The sequence below is a fragment of the Rhipicephalus sanguineus genome, chromosome 6 (assembly GCF_013339695.2).
Source record: "Rhipicephalus sanguineus isolate Rsan-2018 chromosome 6, BIME_Rsan_1.4, whole genome shotgun sequence".
Classification (NCBI taxonomy): Eukaryota; Metazoa; Arthropoda; class Arachnida; order Ixodida; family Ixodidae; genus Rhipicephalus; species Rhipicephalus sanguineus.
In genome coordinates this window covers 68,160,554-68,180,278 of record NC_051181.1, presented here as the reverse complement: position 1 = coordinate 68,180,278, position 19,725 = coordinate 68,160,554, and the positions used below count along the sequence as shown (strand labels likewise).

The 19,725-nt window shown below is 49.4% G+C and overlaps 1 protein-coding gene across 10 annotated transcripts in view; it reads right to left on the bottom strand.

Annotated features, from left to right (window-relative positions):
• Positions 1–19,725, bottom strand: part of LOC119395867 (uncharacterized) — a gene marked incomplete at its 3' end in the record, with an annotated part of 205,015 nt that overhangs the window by 43,883 nt on the left and 141,407 nt on the right. The window contains 2 exon segments of one of the 10 annotated variants that reach the window (XM_037662870.2): positions 3,016–3,146; positions 17,700–17,847. In XM_037662870.2, coding sequence (XP_037518798.1) covers positions 3,016–3,146; positions 17,700–17,822 — 254 coding nt within the window. 10 annotated transcript variants of the gene reach the window in all.

Genomic DNA, 19,725 nt, shown 5'->3' with positions numbered 1-19,725 from the left:
TGTGAAGCGCGTCCTCTTGGTCGGGGTTACGCTGGTTACGCTGTAATTCCGGGGGGGGGGGGGGGGGGGGGTATCAACGAACGCGGGGTTGGAGGCGGGGAGAGGGCCACCACAATGACACAACAAGAGATCACAAAAAAAAAAAAAACGGAGGGAGAAGGGGGTTGAGCATTTTATTCTTTTTTAAAGCTTACCCAAGTAGTAGAAGCTACTGTTTCCATTCATGCATACCCTGCAGCGCATGTTCCCGCCATTCATTCGCTTGAAGGACCTTTGTCGGTGCCACGCGAGCAGCTTTGCTGCACTTATGTATGCTTGTTTTTCTGAAGGAGCGGCATCTGTGTCTATCCGTACACTGCAACTGTCTCAAAGACGGCCCGCCGCTGCATCTGGACGGGAAGGAGGCGCTTTTTACAATCTCCGGCGGTCGTGCACATAGAGCATGCAGCGTACGTGCAGAGAAATTTCTGGTGCAGCGTTTGACAACAAAAAACAGCTGGACGCAACGAAGCTGAGAGTGACCGCGCAAAGTCAAGTGCGATAACAATAAAAGCAAGAAAATACGAGGGCGGTGACAGCAAAACCGTACTCGTGCTTTGGTAAAGCGGTCAGGGTACTTCTGAAAAATGATAAAGAATTCTGGCTGCTTGTTTCGCTCGAAGTCCTAAGCACAGAACTACTGCCAGATGAAACGGGCTGGATAGAGATCGATGTACAAAAAAAAAAAAAAAGAGAGATTTAGGGGGGATGATTGAAGTAGCAGGGGAGGCCCACGGGGATTGGGCTCCTTTGAGATGCTCCAGTTAGATCGACGGTTGTCATCGGCAGTTTATTGTTTTATCACGAGTGACCATGCATGCATTGTTAATCCATATTGTGATATGGCCAGCATTTGCGCATACATAAGCAGGGTTTCGTGTAAATAAAATTAGTTTGTCAGCACGTGACGCTGTCGAGTGTTATTTTGGTGGTGCAATTCTGCGGTGTAATAAAAATGTACGCACGTAATGTATGTTACATGTTATGTACTCATAATACCTATGTATAGGTAGTTTTTTTTTTTTTTTCATTGGACCCGCACGTACCAATATATATCGCCTACGAGTCCAACCAGTTTTGGTAACCTTGTATGATCTATGTCTGCAAATAAAAAAAATGTAAGATTACCGTGCGGATACATTTAATACAAAGCCAAGTGATTCCGCCGATTATTGATTCGCGAAAAAAAAAACAGCATTAAGTAGGTTAGTCGCAGAGACCAGCTCATGCGAAAGCAAATAAATAAAAAATGAGGCATTGTTTATATCCGGTATAGTGGGGCTCGAAAGGCGGGAGTGAAGTCGCTAGGATCGCTACAGTGGCGAAAGGGCATTGAAAATCGTATCGACCAGCAGTAAAAAAAAAAAAAAAAAAAAAAAAAAAAAAACTTGAACGCCCCACACGCAGGAGCATTCATATTCATCATAGCCTATTAAAATATCGCCCACCCTCTGTAAATCGGTCACAACGACAGCACTTTATTTCACAACTCACAGAAATTTGCATGAAAAGAAGTTTCGCGTGTTGCGCACCGTAATTCAGACTTTTCTTGCGCGCAAAACAGCAACGCGAGCTAGCCGCGCCCTGCAACCCGCCGGAAAGTTTCAGGTGACGTAGAGTTACTGCATATGCTACCTCTGACTCTAAGTGACTCTAAGGTGACGCTGCGAACACTTCTAGAACACTGTAGTTTGAACGATCGGGTGGATCGGGCCCGTCAAAAACGCGCGCGCAGCCAGGGGCTCCGGAAGTATACATATGGGGGCGACGGAATGAACAGGGGTACTGAAAAATGCGTGCAGTTTCAGTTGGGTGTGAAAAGATGACTCATTTGTGGCGATATTTGCAAGCAAAGGCCGAATATCTCTTACTCAATTTCTCTCGCCCCAGACTCGGTGCTGAAGAAATGTCTTCACGAATCTCGTTGCTCTCAGCGAGTTAGAAGGCGCAATGGTACGTCACCACGTGGATAAACGGCCGCTGCATGGCAGCGGCTTTCGTGATTGGTGCTATGGATGTGGTTGCAGACTTTGAACATCGCAGGGAAGATGTCGTAAAAATATTATCGTAAGTTGTTGAATTGTGCTTATTTCTTTCGTTGTATCTGAGAGATGGAACTCTGAGGCGATTTTGAATGGCACGTGTGAAAATAAACTTCAAGCAAGTCAAGATGGAAGATGTTCGAATGCAAAATCTCAGGGGGGGACCATTGCATAGGGGGTCCCCCCCACTCTAAACACAGGGGGGGTCAGGACCCTCCTGACCCCCCCGGGATTTACGCCACTGTTAGAACGTAATAATTCTGGCGACTTGCGTAGTTACCACTTAATTTAAAAAGCGCGTAATGCGCAGAGCACGCTTTTCACATCTGCTGTGGAACACGTTCCATAAACTTTCGTCACCGGCTCTTCATTCGGCGATTGTAAATGTCCAATGGCGACCTCTTTGAAACGCACTACGGCAAAAACGCTATATATATAACACGGACGGATAAATCTAAGTTTATTCGTCCGCGATAAAGATTATAAACCATGCTCACAAGCATATTTTGTGACGCTGGTGTACCTTAACAAAAACGGAAAACCAACTAGTCTAAATCACTTACGATTCAAGTGTTGCCCACCTTTCGGCGCACAAGTTCACGTAGTAAATGGTTACGTTGTTAAGAAATTGGTTACGTTTTCTTTATGACATCGATGCGACGTAACGTCTGCAACGCGTACCACTGTCAGCAAACGCATTCGTCAGAATCAAAACTACTGAAAGAAGACTAGTAAACAAATCCATCCAGTATAAGTATTCTAACGTGGTTGCGAGAGGCACGAAGGACAAACGACAAAAACAACGGGACAAGGATTTGTCCTTTGTCCTTCGCGACTTTCGCTCAGCGCAGCTACATTAGAATGCCGTAACCAACTAGCCCAAGTTGAAGCTTTGATAGTATAAAAAAAACCGACAAAGGCGACGCGCACGCACCTGAGCCTCTTGCGGTAGAATTTGTCGGGGACGGCCATCATGACGCCGGCTCCGTCTCCCGTGTTGTTGTCGCAGGCACAGGCTCCGCGGTGCTCCATGCGCCGAGACATGGTCTCCGCATCTTGGATGAGCTGCGCATCGAAGAAATTAGGGTGCAGGTAAGTCAGTTAAGTACGCACGGTCGCAACTTTAGAACATTCCGTAACGATTAAGCACCATATTCCTTAACTGATGTCGACAAGATATTGTCGTACCCTTCATAGAGTGCATAAGTTCAAGAGAAGATAAAAGATTCAAGGGATTAAAAATCCTTGAACACGGTGTGACGCTGCAGCCAACGTTTCGAGAAGCGGTCTTGTCTTCTTGAGTTGCTGTCATGAAAAATACGAGCGGTATGTCTATCTGTCATGGCACGGTACGCTTTGTGTACATTAGGGCCACCGAAAATAAGCTCTATGTACATGGAGCATAAGCGCTGCACAAAAGATAGACAGGAGGACGGACACACAAAGGAAACATTTTTCCACACTATTTTCGTGGCGCTCTCACTACCAACATGACCAGCCAGCTATTTCCTCCTACATGAGGAAGAAATCACCACTCGAGCGTCCCGTACATATGGTTTTAACCAGCGAAGCCGAAACGTGGGACTTCGGTGTTTATCACTGAGTTAATCCCGACGACTCAGAGTGTTTGCGTTTCTCAATGAGTTTACACAGACATTTGGCTTGGGTTCATCACAGTGTTTGGGATATCGCAGTTTAACGAATAATTTTGATTTCGCCTGGTCATATAGAGCTTAGCTGTCAAAACCTTTCCGTTATTACGCGGCACGTAAGGCTAGTGCGGAACTAGTCCAGTCAGCATACTTTGTTCTTGTAACTCGATGTGCTGCCTATCAGTGGACAGTTTCCAACCTGCCCGTTCTTCTATCCTTCTAACGAAAAAAAAAAAAAGAGACTCCTAGCTTACACGTGTCAGCAGTCAGCAAGCGTTTAAAGAACACTCTCCGAGAGTCATTCGAAACGTAGAGAGAAACTCACTGGACTTCCTTGTTAGAAAGAAGAACAAAAAAACATGGCTGATCCCTCCGTCATAGGAATCGGTATAACACGAAAGTGAAACGTGTCTTCACAGAAGTAGTGCTTATGATATATGAGAGCTTGTACAATGTCTATTCGTGTTTGGCAGCTATAGCACCGTTTGACGTGGATGCACCCATGTTGACAGCATGTCTCTATCGCGACGACTAACGCCCTTGATCATGATAAAACCGTTGAGGTAGCTGACGGTGTGAACATATCTTTGGACACAGCGAATCGTGAATCGCGCGTAAGGATGATATCAACAAGCTCATAATCAACACTGGTACCCGGTATGCACTTCTTCAAAGCGTCGTCAATTAAGGAGAGAAACGGCACGGTGTGCGCTTTCTAGTAATGGGTAGCCAACGCCTGTGCTCATGCATACATAACACACACTGCACTTCAGCAACGCGGGAGGTAGAGGTTCGTAGCCTGAGCCGCAAACGCGTGCGTCCCGCTGGCCTCTGTCTCGCAGGCGCTGCTCTCGCTCCACCAAGGCTCTGCCAAGGCACGACATTCGCCCGTCGAAATCGCGTCCTTTCTGCAACGCATATTGCAGCAGTTTTGTTAGTCGGTGCTCTCGCATTTGAAGCAGTCGGCGGCAGAGAAATCCCGTTCGTGCACGTGGAAGCTGCACTACTCCAATGAGCCGACGCACGCTAACACGAATCCAAAGGCAAAGAACGTAACTGCGTCAAGGGTGCCTCGGCGACGCCAGCGCGGCCAGTCTACCTCTCTGGTATCGAGACGCTTTAACCATGACCTCCGATATCACGTGCAATCTCGGAGTAAGCGCTAGTAAGTGTCGATCGTGAAGCATTACTTCTTTCCACCTCTCACAGACGGCGGCACCGCCCCGCTCCGCCCGCCGCGAAAGAGAATGTGTGAAAGATATAAGGCGCGTTCGCGCCGTACCTAGCATCTCCCGAGTTGGCTTAGTCGGTAGAGCGTCGGGCGCTTGCCGTCGCGGCCGCAACGTCGTGGGTTCGATTCCCAGCGGGGTATCTTTTTCTTGGTTTTTTTCTTTCTCACCCGTTGGCGTCCATTTTATCAACGTCATATCCGTGACGGATGTACTTGGTGGACCCCGGCATAAAACACTTTCGTGTTAAAATATATACGCAACTAGCGATATCCGCCGGCTTGGACATATGCGCACTGTCTTCCGCTCGCTCTAAAGTTTGACAAAGGTCCTCCCAAAACTATCAGTCACGCTCGAAAGAGCACACAACGACGTGTCTAAGAGGTCAACGGCCTCGGCGCTGTTCTTTTCCGCACGTCGCGTAATTCCCCGTTCTTTTCCCGCCTCTGCTGCTTTTCTTTCCGCAGATGCCTGCAGAGCTTGCTTCGCCGCAGCATTACCCTTTGTGCGGCGAAGCCGAACGCGCGCGGAAAGAGGCGAAATAAAAGAAGGACCCGCTATTGACCGCGACGGCGGCGCTAGCAGTTATCGAGCGCGTAGAGCCGAAAGGATAAGAATAACAAGAAAAAAGCGAGCGATGCAAAGGAACGAAGCCAACAATGCGGACACCCCGCGGCGTTAGAGACGGCCGATTTCTCGAGCTATTTTTCTCCCGGCAGACTATTACGGGAGCGCGCAATCACAGACGGTACTGCTCCCCCACTTTAAGTTAGATAAACGCGAACCACCACACGCTGGCAATATGAATTCCGAGTTTGTGTCTACGCAGCGCTTGACAGTCATCGCAGCTCTGTTTTTTTTTTCCCACGCTTTGATTCGACACAATAGCTACTCTCGCCAGGAGATAAAGGAGTACGTTTATAACAAGAAGACTCGAAGAGATGAGAATTTAGTGGTGTTCGCATACGTGACTGGGAATTTTTATTACCGCCGTATGATGCATTTTCCCGAACTACTGCTAGTAGGACCAGGGCGGAAAGATAACAGAGTGAGTCTGTGAAGATCATATAAGAGGGAAACAAGGTGTGCTTACACAAATACACTTCTAGGTGGCATGCATATAACATTCAAAATAAATAAATAAATAAAGCTGCGAAAAGGTGAAATGAAGCAACCCCATGAAAGTATGTTTTAATGCCCTTAGCGTCTTTTGGGAATGAACTGCAATTTCTTGCGAGTGTTAAGCGTCATGGGCCCATCTCGAAGTGAGAGCAACATAGGTAACGGTGATAACTGCACGGATACACGGTACCACCGGTGCAAGTGGTACCGTATCACCGTGCAGTTTATCGTCAGTGCCGGTAATTGCGAGCAATGGCAGAGTGGTTAGGAAAACACCCTCGCTTCCTTACTTTGTGAAAGGTCGCGTTCAGAGACCGTTGTGCCTTTGATCGCAGCGGCAGACAGCTACACGGAGTTTTGAACTGGCTCTTGAGAAAGTGGTACACTAGGTACCAGTTGGCTCCCGGCTAGGGCGGCGCCAATCATCACACATATCATAACACAGTGCCACAAATAATGACATCCCCATACATGTTAAATGCATTCTTGTTTAGCAACCGGTCGCTTGCCTCGTCTTTCTAGAGCACTGTTGCTGACCCTAAGGGGTAGCTCTGTACTGATGCAAGAGCGCCTATACCGAAAAAGGAGTCGTGGACAGTCTGTGATGCGCGTCTTGTGATTCCTGCGAGACACAACACCTTAAGGTGTCGTCCTGTAGTCAAAGGACAAAGCGCAAGTTCTAAAGACGGGGCACCAAAACCAAAGAGGACAAGCGCTGTTTACCTTGAACTATGCAAAAACGAACTAACCTAAATTTTGACGTTACTTAGCCCCGCTTTCCATATGCAACTTACATTGCTAGTAAAGATATATCGTCTGAATGCACTGAGAATGTATGACACTCGGAGTGGGTATGCTTCTCGTCATGGCCAGGCTCACCACACCCTCCTGACAATCCTTCACGAAACTGATTTAGTTCCTCTTTTGTAAAACCTTCTCTCTATCTTCTTTTCATGTCCCTACATTGCTTCTGTCAGTGGTTCCTCTCATATATTTTTTAGCCTTTCATTTTTCTTTTGTCCCATCTTCACCTTCTATTCTCATTCCTTTCTCCCCTGGAGAAAGGAGCAGGCGTTGCGCCTCTCCTGTCGGCTGTTGTCAGCTTGCTCGCTCGCTCCCTTATTCCTCGCCGTCCTTTGAAAGCTTCCTTATGTTTGCATATAATAATAACCATGACAGTAGCAGGTTCTGCATACTGTATGTCGCTGCATACTGCATACTGTATACAGTATACAGTATGCATACTGTATAGCTAATCACGACGTCACCTTCCGTCCTGGAGATGAAGTACCACTTTGGACGCCTGTTCGTACTCCCGGATTGTGCGAGAAATTTCACTCGCACTTTCTTGGATATTACGTTGTTCGTGAACAAACATCCCCACTCAACTACCTTGTCATCCCCGTGGAGGTTTCTTCGGACCGTCGTTACCATGCATACGCGATAGTTCACGTTTCGCGTCTCAAGCCATTCGTTCGCCGTACCTTTCCCGCCTAAATCGCGGCCGGGCCGGCCGCTCGCGCGCGCGGGGATAATTAGTGTGAGCATTGTTTATGCGCTTCGTCTTCTCATATGTACATACTCATCATCACTCCTTAGGTTTGGGTTGTGGGGGCTCAGACTCGACACAATAAAGAAGTGTCTTGAGTGTCCTAAAAGTTGCCTCACAATACATATATCGAAACACAACAAATCCCGAAGAGTAGCTGAGAGAATAACAGTACATATAGCACTCCGAGCTGTGTACTGGCCTTCGAGAGACGCCCGACAGTACAGTGTTCATAACATTTTAGCTTCCGTGCTTTACACTTCGCCGGCAAAGTGCACTACGGCTATAAATGAGATAAAAGCGCAGCGCTAAGAAAAAAGCTGGAAACATTCCATCAATGCGGAGCTTCTGTGCGATTATGTACAATTGTTTGTAAACAACACGCGGAGAGAACGCAAACGGCATTTAATTCCTTGCCCACTCCGCTGTAACTATGCAGGAAAAGTTACTCCCGTGCGATGGCGGTTTCTGCGATACATGCGGAAAGGGTCTCAATAAAGTATATGCGATGGAGGGCTCATAATAGAGGGAAATAAATATAAAACCGAACGTGCGTTCGCGATTAGCTTGTCGACGATCAAAGGTCGCGGGTTCGGCACATATACTTTCGGCAGCTCGTACAGAACTTGCTGAATTCACATATAAAACGTCGCCTCGCCTACAGTATAGAAGACAGAACGCTACGTGTTAATTAAGCGGCTCTTAGTGCGAAAGTTGCCGTCCTCATCAACATTTGCGGCGCAGAGCACGAACTCTTGCGGGTCCACGGTAAATTCGCAACTATAACGTTCGTGTAATCCCTGAGGCTATTTCGCTTAAAAGGAATGCGAATAGTGAGCCATCAATTGCCTCGAATGGAGCAGCCTGCCCATTTACCGGGATGAGGGTAATTAAAACGCGCCTTACTAATGATCGCGTGCTGTTTGAAAACTCTTTGAAACACCGCTCTTCGCTAATTTATAGTAGAGCTTTTCAGCGGAATACCTATGCAAGCAACTTGCGTTCCAGTTTCGAATGCAAGCCTCCTGCGCGAGTTTAATCTGAAGCTCTCTGATGAGACAAGGTACGAACTCGAATAAGTGCACATGAAATATATATATAAATCAAGCACGTAGGAAAAGATTGTTCTGTAAAGGACTGATGTTTCGGCCCGCGGCCGAAGCGTCAGTCCTTTACAGAACAATTTTTAAATGCGAAGCATTTCTTAGCGAACCTCAGGCACTTTGGCTGTTTCTATCTATCTATCTATCTATCTATCTATCTATCTATCTATCTGTCTATCTGTCTATCTGTCTGTCTGTCTGTCTGTCTGTCTGTCTGTCTGTCTGTCTGTCTGTCTGTCTGTCTGTCTGTCTGTCTGTCTGTCTGTCTGTCTGTCTGTCTGTCTGTCTGTCTGTCTGTCTGTCTGTCTGTCTGTCTGTCTGTCTGTCTGTCTGTCTGTCTGTCTGTCTGTCTGTCTGTCTGTCTGTCTGTCTGTCTGTCTGTCTGTCTGTCTGTCTGTCTGTCTGTCTGTCTGTCTGTCTGTCTGTCTGTCTGTCTGTCTGTCTGTCTGTCTGTCTGTCTGTCTGTCTGTCTGTCTGTCTGTCTGTCTGTCTGTCTGTCTGTCTGTCTGTCTGTCTGTCTGTCTGTCCTGTCTGTCTGTCTGTCTGTCTGTCTGTCTGTCTGTCTGTCTGTCTGTCTGTCTGTCTGTCTGTCTGTCTGTCTGTCTGTCTGTCTGTCTGTCTGTCTGTCTGTCTGTCTGTCTGTCTGTCTGTCTGTCTGTCTGTCTGTCTGTCTGTCTGTCTGTCTGTCTGTCTGTCTGTCTGTCTGTCTGTCTGTCTGTCTGTCTGTCTGTCTGTCTGTCTGTCTGTCTGTCTGTCTGTCTGTCTGTCTGTCTGTCTGTCTGTCTGTCTGTCTGTCTGTCTGTCTGTCTAGGCGCTCTCCTGGTCCTCTCCATAAATTGTAATATACCAAAATTGGCATAGCAGGGAATCAATGTATGACGAACACGATTCACTGGTCATGACATGAATAACGCAAAAAAGATGTCGCGTACGTCATGAAACCCTTTCTCTCAGTCACGTGTGGCACATACCCGTAAACCAGAATTAATGTTATGCGGGTATGTGCCACAGGTGACACAGAGCTTCAACCGACACAGTAACCGCGAACACACACATTGACACGCAAGTAAAGTCATAATAATAAGAATTGTTGGGATTCTATGTCCGAAAACCACGATATGATATGAGAAACGCCGTAGCGAAGGGCTCCGGAAAACTTGACCATCGGGCATTCTTCAACATGCACCGAGATCGCACACAACACGGGCATCTAGCATTTTGCCTCCATCGAAACGCGACCGCCGTGGCCGGGATCGAACCCGCGACCTTAGGGTCAGCAGCCGAGCACCTTATCCGCTACACCACCGCGGCGGACGCAAGGAAATTGAGGAAACTGAAGACAGAGCACCCCTGGAAGAAGCTCAACTACCATCCACTCGTCCACGTGGTCCGCAACGTGGACCACATGGATTACGCAAAAACCGGCGTCAATGCTTCCTACAATAAACCTGCTGAGAGAACCAAGCCTCTCATCATTACCGGTGACTTCAACATTTATCTATCATTTATCTAGTTGAGAGTCAGCGCTCGTGTCGTCGCATTCTTGGTCTCTGTCCTCGTCGTTTTTGCGCTGTAAGCTGTTCGAAAAATGAACTATAACCAACTAGCCCAGATTTCCCTTCTTATCTATCAAGACCCAACCACGATTGGTCCTTATACTGTGTGAACGACGGCTTGGATGTGGTCAGGGCATCGAAACACCTCGCTGCCACGTCCAGGAGAGGAGGCACCATAGATCATTTCATCGTAAGAGGCATCCAGGATTTCCACCAGCTGCACTATACCTCGCACTTCACTACACTTAGACTCCTCATAGCCGCGATCACGAACGTATCAGTCCAGTATAGCTGCTGGTGTTCACTGATCACGGTGATGATGACATTGTTCAAGAACTAAGAACCCCTAATACACATACACGCGGGTTCGTGAAACGTGCCGCGTTCTCCGTCATAACGGACAAGTGTAGGCATAACAACTGTAACTGTGACTGTAACGTACGTGCAGTGCGCCTGCGCGTGCCACTCGGCTGTGTATATATCTATAGGGAGACTCCTGAATGAAGCTTAGTTGCGAGTAACGCATGTCCTGTGAATCTGTGTTCCTTCTTTGTCCTGATCAGATTCGCGCTATCCAGTATTGAAGAATATAAGCACTACATATAAGCTTACCGCGTCTGATGTTGCTAACACCCATGTTGCTGTTGCCATCGTTGAGCAACTGTAAACAACTGTTTATACAATACATATGCGACTCTTCAACATATGAGTGTCCATATACCACTTTCAATTTCTCTAGCGCGAGTCCGTAGCGTTTCGCTCAATGTGAAAAATTACGCCACATTCACCATACCGAGCACGCTTCGCATAGCATCGATTCCCACGATACGTGGGATCTGCCGAATTTTTTTCCTACGTGCTTGATTTTGAACCTTTACTTCCGGGTCCTATGTTAGCACTTCATTGTTATATATCTTTATATATATATATATATATATATATATATATATATATATATATATATATATATATATATGTCGAGAAAAGATGATTCTAGGTCCGGGTAATATACGCAGTGAAACAGACGCGCGTACGAAGCGATTTATTGACGTTTCGGCCGCGGGTCTGGCCTTCATCAGAATGAAGGCCGGACCCGCGGCCGAAACGTCAATAAATCGCTTCGTACGCGCGTCTGTTTCACTGCGTATATATATATATACACATATATATATATATATATATATATATATATATATATATATATATATATATATATATATATATATATATATATATATATATATATATATATAGTTGAAGAAATGAAGGAGCACACTTACGAAAATTGCATGCATATTTTTACTCATTTACGTTTCGGCCGTAGCACGGCCTTCGTCAGAATGAACCGTTCATTCTGACGGAACGTTCATTCTGACGAAGGCCGTGCCACGGCCGAAACGTAAATGAGTAAAAATATGCAATTTTCGTAAGCGTGCGCCTTCATTTCTTCAACTACATGTGCACCGGACCTTCAGAACTTTCTTTTGAATTATATATATATTATAAAGACGTTTATTAGCGGGCACTCGGCGACGATAAACGACTGCGACAGTCAAGGCGGGGTGCCGACTCTGAGCGCGAGGAGCGTGCTGTCCCAGAAGAGCGGAAGAGGGCGACCCACTAGAAGGCGCTGGAGAGGACGGCCCATTACAAGGTTCCAATGCTTCTCTACAATTACCCCGGGTACGAAAAGGGAGCCGCCTGGCGACCTAACTGCTTGTCACTATGAGCGGGTCATGGTAGGGTTTCAGGCGCTCAACGTTGACAATGTCGCGCCCTCGACGGCGCATGTCCGAAGATGGTTCAAGGGGTTCGATCACGTAGTTGACCGGGGACGTGCGTTCGACGACACGGTAGGGGACGTCGTATTTCGGCAGTAGTTTTGAAGAGAGGCCAGGTGCAGTGGTAGGGACCGAGAGCCATACGAGTGCTCCAGGGAGGAACGTGGGCGCAGAAGTGGTGGTGTCACCGCGAATGCTCTTCTGCCGCTCTTGGTCATTCGTAGTAAATGTCTTGGCAAGCTCCCGACACTCCTCAGCGAGTCTTACTGTGTCAGAAATAGGCGCACACTCAGACGGGTCCGGCTTGTAGGGAAGGATTGTGTCGATCATGTGCGACGGGTGCCTGCCGTACAATAAGAAAAAGGGCGAGAAACCAGTAGTGCTCTGCGGGGCGGTATTATAGGCGTAGGTGACAAAAGGCAGAATGGCATCCCAATTTGTGTGATCGGCGGCGACGTACATCGAGAGCATGTCGCCGAGCGTGCGGTTAAAGCGTTCGGTGAGGCCATTCGTCTGCGGGTGGTAAGCAGTAGTTTTCCGGTGAACAATGTTGCACTCTTTGAGAATGGCTTCGACGACTTCGGACAAGAAGACACGACCTCGATCGCTGAGCAGCTCCTGGGGTGGACCGTGGCGCAACATGAATCGGTGCAGCAGGAAGGAGGCAACATCGCGCGCTGTAGCCGCTGGGAGGGCGGCAGTTTCGGCGTATCGCGTAAGGTGGTCAACAGCGACGATGGCCCAGCGGTTACCAGCCGACGTTAGAGGAAGTGGTCCATACAAATCGATGCCAACGCGCCCAAACGGCCGGTCAGGGCAAGGTAGAGGTTGCAGACCTGCCGGCGACAGGTGCGTTGAAGTTTTGCGGCGCTGACAATCGATGCAGGAGCGAACGAACTTCTGCACGTAGCGGTACATCCCTCGCCAAAAGTACCGTTGGCGAATGCGGTGGTAGGTTTTCGATACCCCAGAGTGTGCACACTGCGGGTCAGAGTGGAACGACTCGCATATGTCAGAACGCAGACTGCGGGGTATTACGAGTAGCCACTGGCGGCCGTCGCCGTAATTGCGTCGGTGGAGGAGGTCGTCGCGAACGGCGAAATGGTGCGCTTGACGACGCAATGCGCGAGTGGATGGTGTCGCCGATGGATCACTCAGCAAGGCTATCAGTGAGGCAATCCAGTGATCCTTGCGCTGTTCAGTGGCGATGGTTTGAATGTCGATAGACGAAACGGCATTGTGAGACACTGAGCTGGAAGCATTGTCGTCAGGCAAGGGGGAGCGCGAGAGTGCGTCGGCGTCAGCATGCTGGCGTCCGTTGCGGTACAGCACGCGGATATCGTAGTCCTGTAGGCGAAGTGCCCAGCGGGCGTGGCGGCCTGAAGGATCCTTCAATGACGACAACCAGCATAGTGCATGATGGTCGGTGATGACATCAAATGGGCGACCATACAAATAAGGTCGGAATTTCGTAAGGGCCCAGATGATCGCCAGGCATTCCTTTTCGGTGACGGTGTAATTGGTCTCGGCTTTAGTAAGCGTACGACTTGCATATGCCACGACATATTCAGGGAACCCTGGTTTGCGCTGCGCAAGGACAGCGCCAAGGCCAACACCTCTAGCGTCTGTGTGTACCTCTGTAGGGGCCGCAGGGTCGTAGTGGCGTAGTATGGGAGGCGACGTCAACAAACGACGGAGCTTTGCGAAAGCGTCGTCGCACTCCGACGACCACGAATGGAGGGGCCCGTTACTTCCGAGAAGCTTCGTCAGTGGCGATATGATAGTCGCGAAATTTCGAATGAAGCGCCGAAAGTAGGAAGACAGTCCTACGAAACTGCGCAGTTTTTTGACGGACGTAGGTTTGGGGAACTCAGTCACGGCCCGAAGCTTGGCGGGATCAGGAAGAATTCCGTCCTTGGACACGACGTAGCCGAGGATTGTCAGCTGCCGTGCTGCAAACCGGCACTTCTTAAGATTCAGTTGCAGACCGGCGTCGCTCAAACGCGTCAAAACATGCCGTAGGCGTTGAAGATGCGTGGAGAAGTCCGGAGCAAACACGACGACGTCGTCGAGGTAGCACAAGCACGTGTGCCATTTCAGGTTGCGCAGAACGGTATCCATCATGCGCTCAAAGGTGGCGGGCGCATTACACAGCCCAAACGGCATGACGTTAAATTCGTACAGGCCGTCGGGCGTGACAAAGGCGGTCTTCGGTCGAGCGTCATCAGCCATAGGTACTTGCCAGTACCCTGAGCGCAAATCGAGAGATGAAAAGAATTTGGCGCCTTGCAAGCTGTCAATCGCGTCGTCTATTCGCGGCAGTGGATACACGTCCTTACGAGTGATCTTGTTGAGTCGTCTGTAGTCCACACAGAACCGCACAGAACCGTCCTTCTTCGCAACAAGAACGACAGGAGACGCCCAGGGGCTGTTAGAGGGTCGAATGACATCACGTCGAAGCATGTCGTCGACTTGCTCGGTGATTACACGGCGTTCGGCGGGAGATACGCGATATGGACGTTGCCGCAGTGGCAGGTGGTCGCCAGTGTCGATGCCATGCGTAACGGCCGACGTGCGGCCGAGAGAAGTTTGAGCGACATCGAAAGAAGGGCGAAATTCTTCCAACAGGTCCAAAAGCTGGGAACGCTGGACCTGCGTAAGGTTGTCAGCTATGGAGGAACCAAATACGTCAGCGTGTGATGAACCAGACGTCGAAACAGCACTGAGCGTGCTCGAACTTCGGCCGTGCGAATCATCGGGCTCGTCCATAACTTGTGCGTCTTCGAGGGGTTCTACGCTGCCCAGACATTCCCCTCGCACCAACGTAACACTGTACGGGTAGGGGTTGATTACATAAATAGAGGTGCTGCACTGGGTGACTTGAACGGTCGCGAAAGGCACCAGCAAGCCTTTCCTCGTGCAAACACGGTCATATGGCGAGAGGAGTGCAACGGTGTCGGATAGGCTGGCGCAGTAAACTGACACCGCCGTTGACGAGTTTGCAGGCACTTTTATGTCGTCTTTGACGAGTATCTTGCTCGCAGCCGATGGACTGTCTGCCGGCGTCAAATTAGAGAATGGTGAGAGCTCTATTTCGGCGGGTGCGCAATGAATTACGGCGTCGTGGCGGGAGAGAAAATCCCATCCGAGGATGACGTCGTGAGAGCATGCAGGAATTATGATCAATTCGACGGCGTACATAGCGTCCTTAATCATGACGCGGGCTGTGCATACCGCTGTAGGGTGAATGCTTTGGGCGCTGGCTGTACGGAGGGAGAGCCCGGAAAGTGGCGTCGTCACTTTTCGCAGTATTCGGCTGAGCTTTGCGTCCATAACGGATACGGCGGCTCCAGTGTCGATAAGGGCAGATGCACGAACACCGTCCACAAACACGTCTATCACGTTCGATGGGCTTCGCTGAGGGCTTTCGCAGTTCGACAGCATCGCAGCCCTTGCCTCGTGGACTGCGACGACTAGTTTTCCTGGTCTCGTGGGACCAGACGTGGCCGCATCGGTGACAGCGAGCGGCGTCGTGGTGACGGGGAACGGCGGGTAGATGGAACGGGGCGAGACGTCGGCGACAGTGGCGTAGGTGGGTCGTAATATGGGCGGTTCGCCGGGCTGGTGGCAGGCGACGCGACTCTAGGCGGCTGCACGCGATTGCAATACCGCGCCACGTGGCCGGCGTAACCGCATGCGAAGCATATGGGGCGGTTGTCAGGTGTGCGCCATCGGTTCGCTGGGGCAGGGCCCGCCCATGGTGCAGGACGGGATTGACGGGGCGGCAACTGATAGGACTGGACGGTGGGCTGCAGTCGTGGCCTGTGCGTGACGTCGGCGCAGGTTACCGGCACATCCGCTTCGAAAGAATGAGGTCGGGCGGAGGCTTCGGCGTAAATGTGTGGGGCAGCCGTAGGGATTGCTGGGGGCGTTCTTGCGACCACTTGGGCGTAACTCAAGAGTGCAGGAGCTGGATGGTGCTGGTGGTACTCGGGCATGACCTCTGCGATTTCTTGCTCAATTGCTCGACGGAGCGGAGGCAGAAGGGTGGTCGACGGCTGTTGGACGTACTGCGGGCGAGCAAAGTCCAGCAGAGAGAATTGGCGCGCGATTTCCACGCGCACGAATGTCTTCATCTCTGCGAGCAACGCGGAGTGGTCGGATATGGTCGACAAGCCAGCGAGCTCGGCGTCGCGTGATGGAGAGCGACGGGTCATCGATCGCTGCCGGCGCAGCTCCTCATAGCTTTGGCAGAGCGTTATGACCTCAGCCACTGTTCTGGGGTTCTTGGCGAGCAGCATGGTGAAGGCGTCGTCGTCGATGCCTTTCATGATGTGCCGGATCTTGTCAGATTCGGACATGGTGGCATCGGCTTTCTTACAGAAATCGAGGACGTCTTCAATGTAACTGGTGAATGATTCACCGGCCTGCTGAGCGCGTTCACGTAAGCGCTGTTCGGCCTGCAGCTTACGAACGGCAGGGCGGCCAAACACATTGATAATGGCGGTCTTGAAGTCGGACCACGTTGTAAAATCTGATGCGTGGTTGTTGTACCACAAGCCCGCCACACCCGCGACGTAGAAAACGAGGTTAGTCAGCTCTCCTGCCTCGTCCCATTTATTCGGGACACTCACGCGCTCGTAAATCGCGAGCCAGTCCTCCACGTCGGTGCCATCTGCGCCAGTGAAGACCGGAGGGTCGCGGATACGAGGCACACCTGGGCAGGAGGTCGGTGTAGGCGGGGCCGTTTGCTGGGAGGCGTCTTGAGGCATCGTAGGCGGCAGGGTACGGGATCGAAGAGCCAGGGGCATCGAATGAGGGCCGAAGTTGTTGTGAAAGCCCAGCACCCTCCACCAAATTATAAAGACGTTTATTAGCGGGCACTCGGCGACGATAAACGACTGCGACAGTCAAGGCGGGGTGCCGACTCTGAGCGCGAGGAGCGTGCTGTCCCAGAAGAGCGGAAGAGGACGACCCACTAGTAAGCGCTCGAGAGGGCGACCCATTACAGGCTTCCAACGCTTCGCTACAATATATATATATATATATATATATATATATATATATATATATATATATATATATATATATATATATATATATAGCAGGCAATAGATAATATAAGGTGCCTACAGATAAGACACGCGCTAACACCATTCCAGTTCTGCTCAGCCCTCCTTTCCCTTATCAACCTAAATAGAGAGCCGTTAGAGCCTCCGATAATTTTCGAGCGTATAGAAAACTGCAAAAAATATTTTCTGCTTTGAATCGAGCTACGGTCATCATCAGCAGCCGTTTTGGAACTGCACTCCGTGCTGTGAATGCTTTTTTCATGCATATGCTGACTGAGGCTATGCTTGATGAAAAGAGCAGCTACAAAACCCTGCAACCTTCTGGGGGCACTAGTAAACAGTGCGGTGACGTGGTAATACCACGTGATTGCACTCAGCCAATACGAATTGGGAATGGCGCGAGAGAGCACAAAAACTGATGAGGACGACAGTAGGCTAAATGACGTAATGACGCTATACCTCGAAGCGATTCATCTAGGGACCTTACAGGCATACAGACACCATGATGCCGTGTAAGGCTATAAGTACGTCCATGCGACGATGTGCCTCCTCACCTTGTGCGAGGGAACGCCCTCGATGTTGACGACGAAGCCGACGCCGCACGACTCGCGTTCCTGTCGGGGGTCGTACAGGCCCCGAGCAGGGGGAAGGCCCCCGCCCGCCGGCAATGACGTCATGGCGTATGTACTACTCCGGTTACTCCTGCACACAGAAACAATAAAAAACACGCTACGTCAGTTTCAAGCCCCGGTTCACTATGTTTCTTGCGCACAGGTATGTACGTACAAGCACGTGTGCAAATTGTACTAACGTAATGTAATTTTATGACAGCGTACACAATACGAGACCTAACTTCCTCTAACAATCTGTACAAACAAAAGGAAACAAACACAAACACGGCGAGACGGTCGGTGCGTCGTCGTATTTCTTTCATGCTTTGTGTGTGTGTGTGTGTGTGTGTGTGTGTGTGTGTGTGTGTGTGTGTGTGTGTGTGTGTGTGTGTGTGTGTGTGTGTGTGTGTGTGTGTGTGTGTGTGTGTGTGTGTGTGCGCGCGCGTTAAGTAGCGGCAATTACCTATCATATCAAATACAAACCAGACCAAGAACAAGTTCCATGGAAGTTTTTACAATAACCCGAAGAACACTACAAGCCACAGACATCACACAAGGTTAAACCTCCTTGCACCAAAGGATGAGCCGGCGTTTTAAGATGACCAAGCCAGGCAAAGTCGGATGCTCTCCATACAAATGTGTCCGTAATAAAAACACCAGGAGAATGCGTCCAGTTTCAGAGAACGTCGAACACGTTCATCGAGACCCGCTTCATGCGTTGCCAAGGGGTCCACTGTCACATTAGGGCAGCTTTCTGTATACGACAGTGGCGTCGTCTAGACGGCAGCGCAAAACGGCCTTTCACTCTCCTCACAAAGCACATCGCTTCGATTTCAATACAATCCTTGACGTTCAACTAAAACTGCACCGCTCGTAAAGCAGTTGACCCACATATAAACGGCCTTCCACAAAAGCGTGCGCCAGAAATGGTACACAGATGCATCTAAGGAGGCCGGAAAAGGGAAAGCAGACAGTGGCTGCGAATTACTAAATGCGTATCGATTAGTAAAGTGCCTCTGAGCCGAGTTTTTCAGCTAAGCGACGTCTCCAGTCATTATCTGAACGATATATTTATCGACTCCACAGGCGTGAAAGTGCGTGCATGCTTCCTCGACCTACATATTTTACGCTCGCGAGGGGGCAATTTTACGGATAGTAAACATCGTGTTGCCTAAGGCGAGGTAAGAGCAGACAAGATCAGTTTGTTTATTCGTCCAGAAGTCACGAGAGCAAAGAAGAAATGAAAAAGAAGGCGAGTTAGTAACACGCACACGACGGGGCGGTAGGTCTGATCCGGTGAACGGTTTACAGATAAACGTTTAGAAGCCAACGCGACAAGAAAAAAAATATCCTCGTGGGAAAAAAGAAACAGCGACGCTGCGTTGCAGGCAACAAGCAAGCACAGAGCGATACTATCGAAGGTCACATACCCCACTCCAGGCAACAAGGTCCCTGTTTACGACAATAAGTCCAATGTGCACGAGCATATGGACAGATTGATATGGGGCGGCGAATCAGAGTTGGCAGTAAAAGTGAAGCGGCGTCAGCTTAAACATTCTTCTTTCTGTGTCGTGAGAGAAAACTTTGTTACGCACTATTTTACAACGTCCGAGTTTAGCGTGAGAGAAGATTTACGACTGGCTGCAGTACATAATGCTAAAACAGGAACACAGACGGACGAAGGCGAGACAAAGCAGATTTACTGCATCATCCTGAGCATGATATTACCGAGGCAGCGGCGTCGCCGATTTCACTGCTGAATTCCTGGGTGTGCAGGCTTCAACGAAGCAAGCGTACAAACTAATATCAAGATCAAGATGTCCCGTACCACCTAGGAGAAAGAAAGAAAGAAAGAAAGAAAGAAAGAAAGAAAGAAAGAAAGAAAGAAAGAAAGAAAAAGCTCGAACAACTACGAAAAAACAAGAAAAAACACGAAAAAACGAAAAGAAACGGAAAGAATAATAATAAC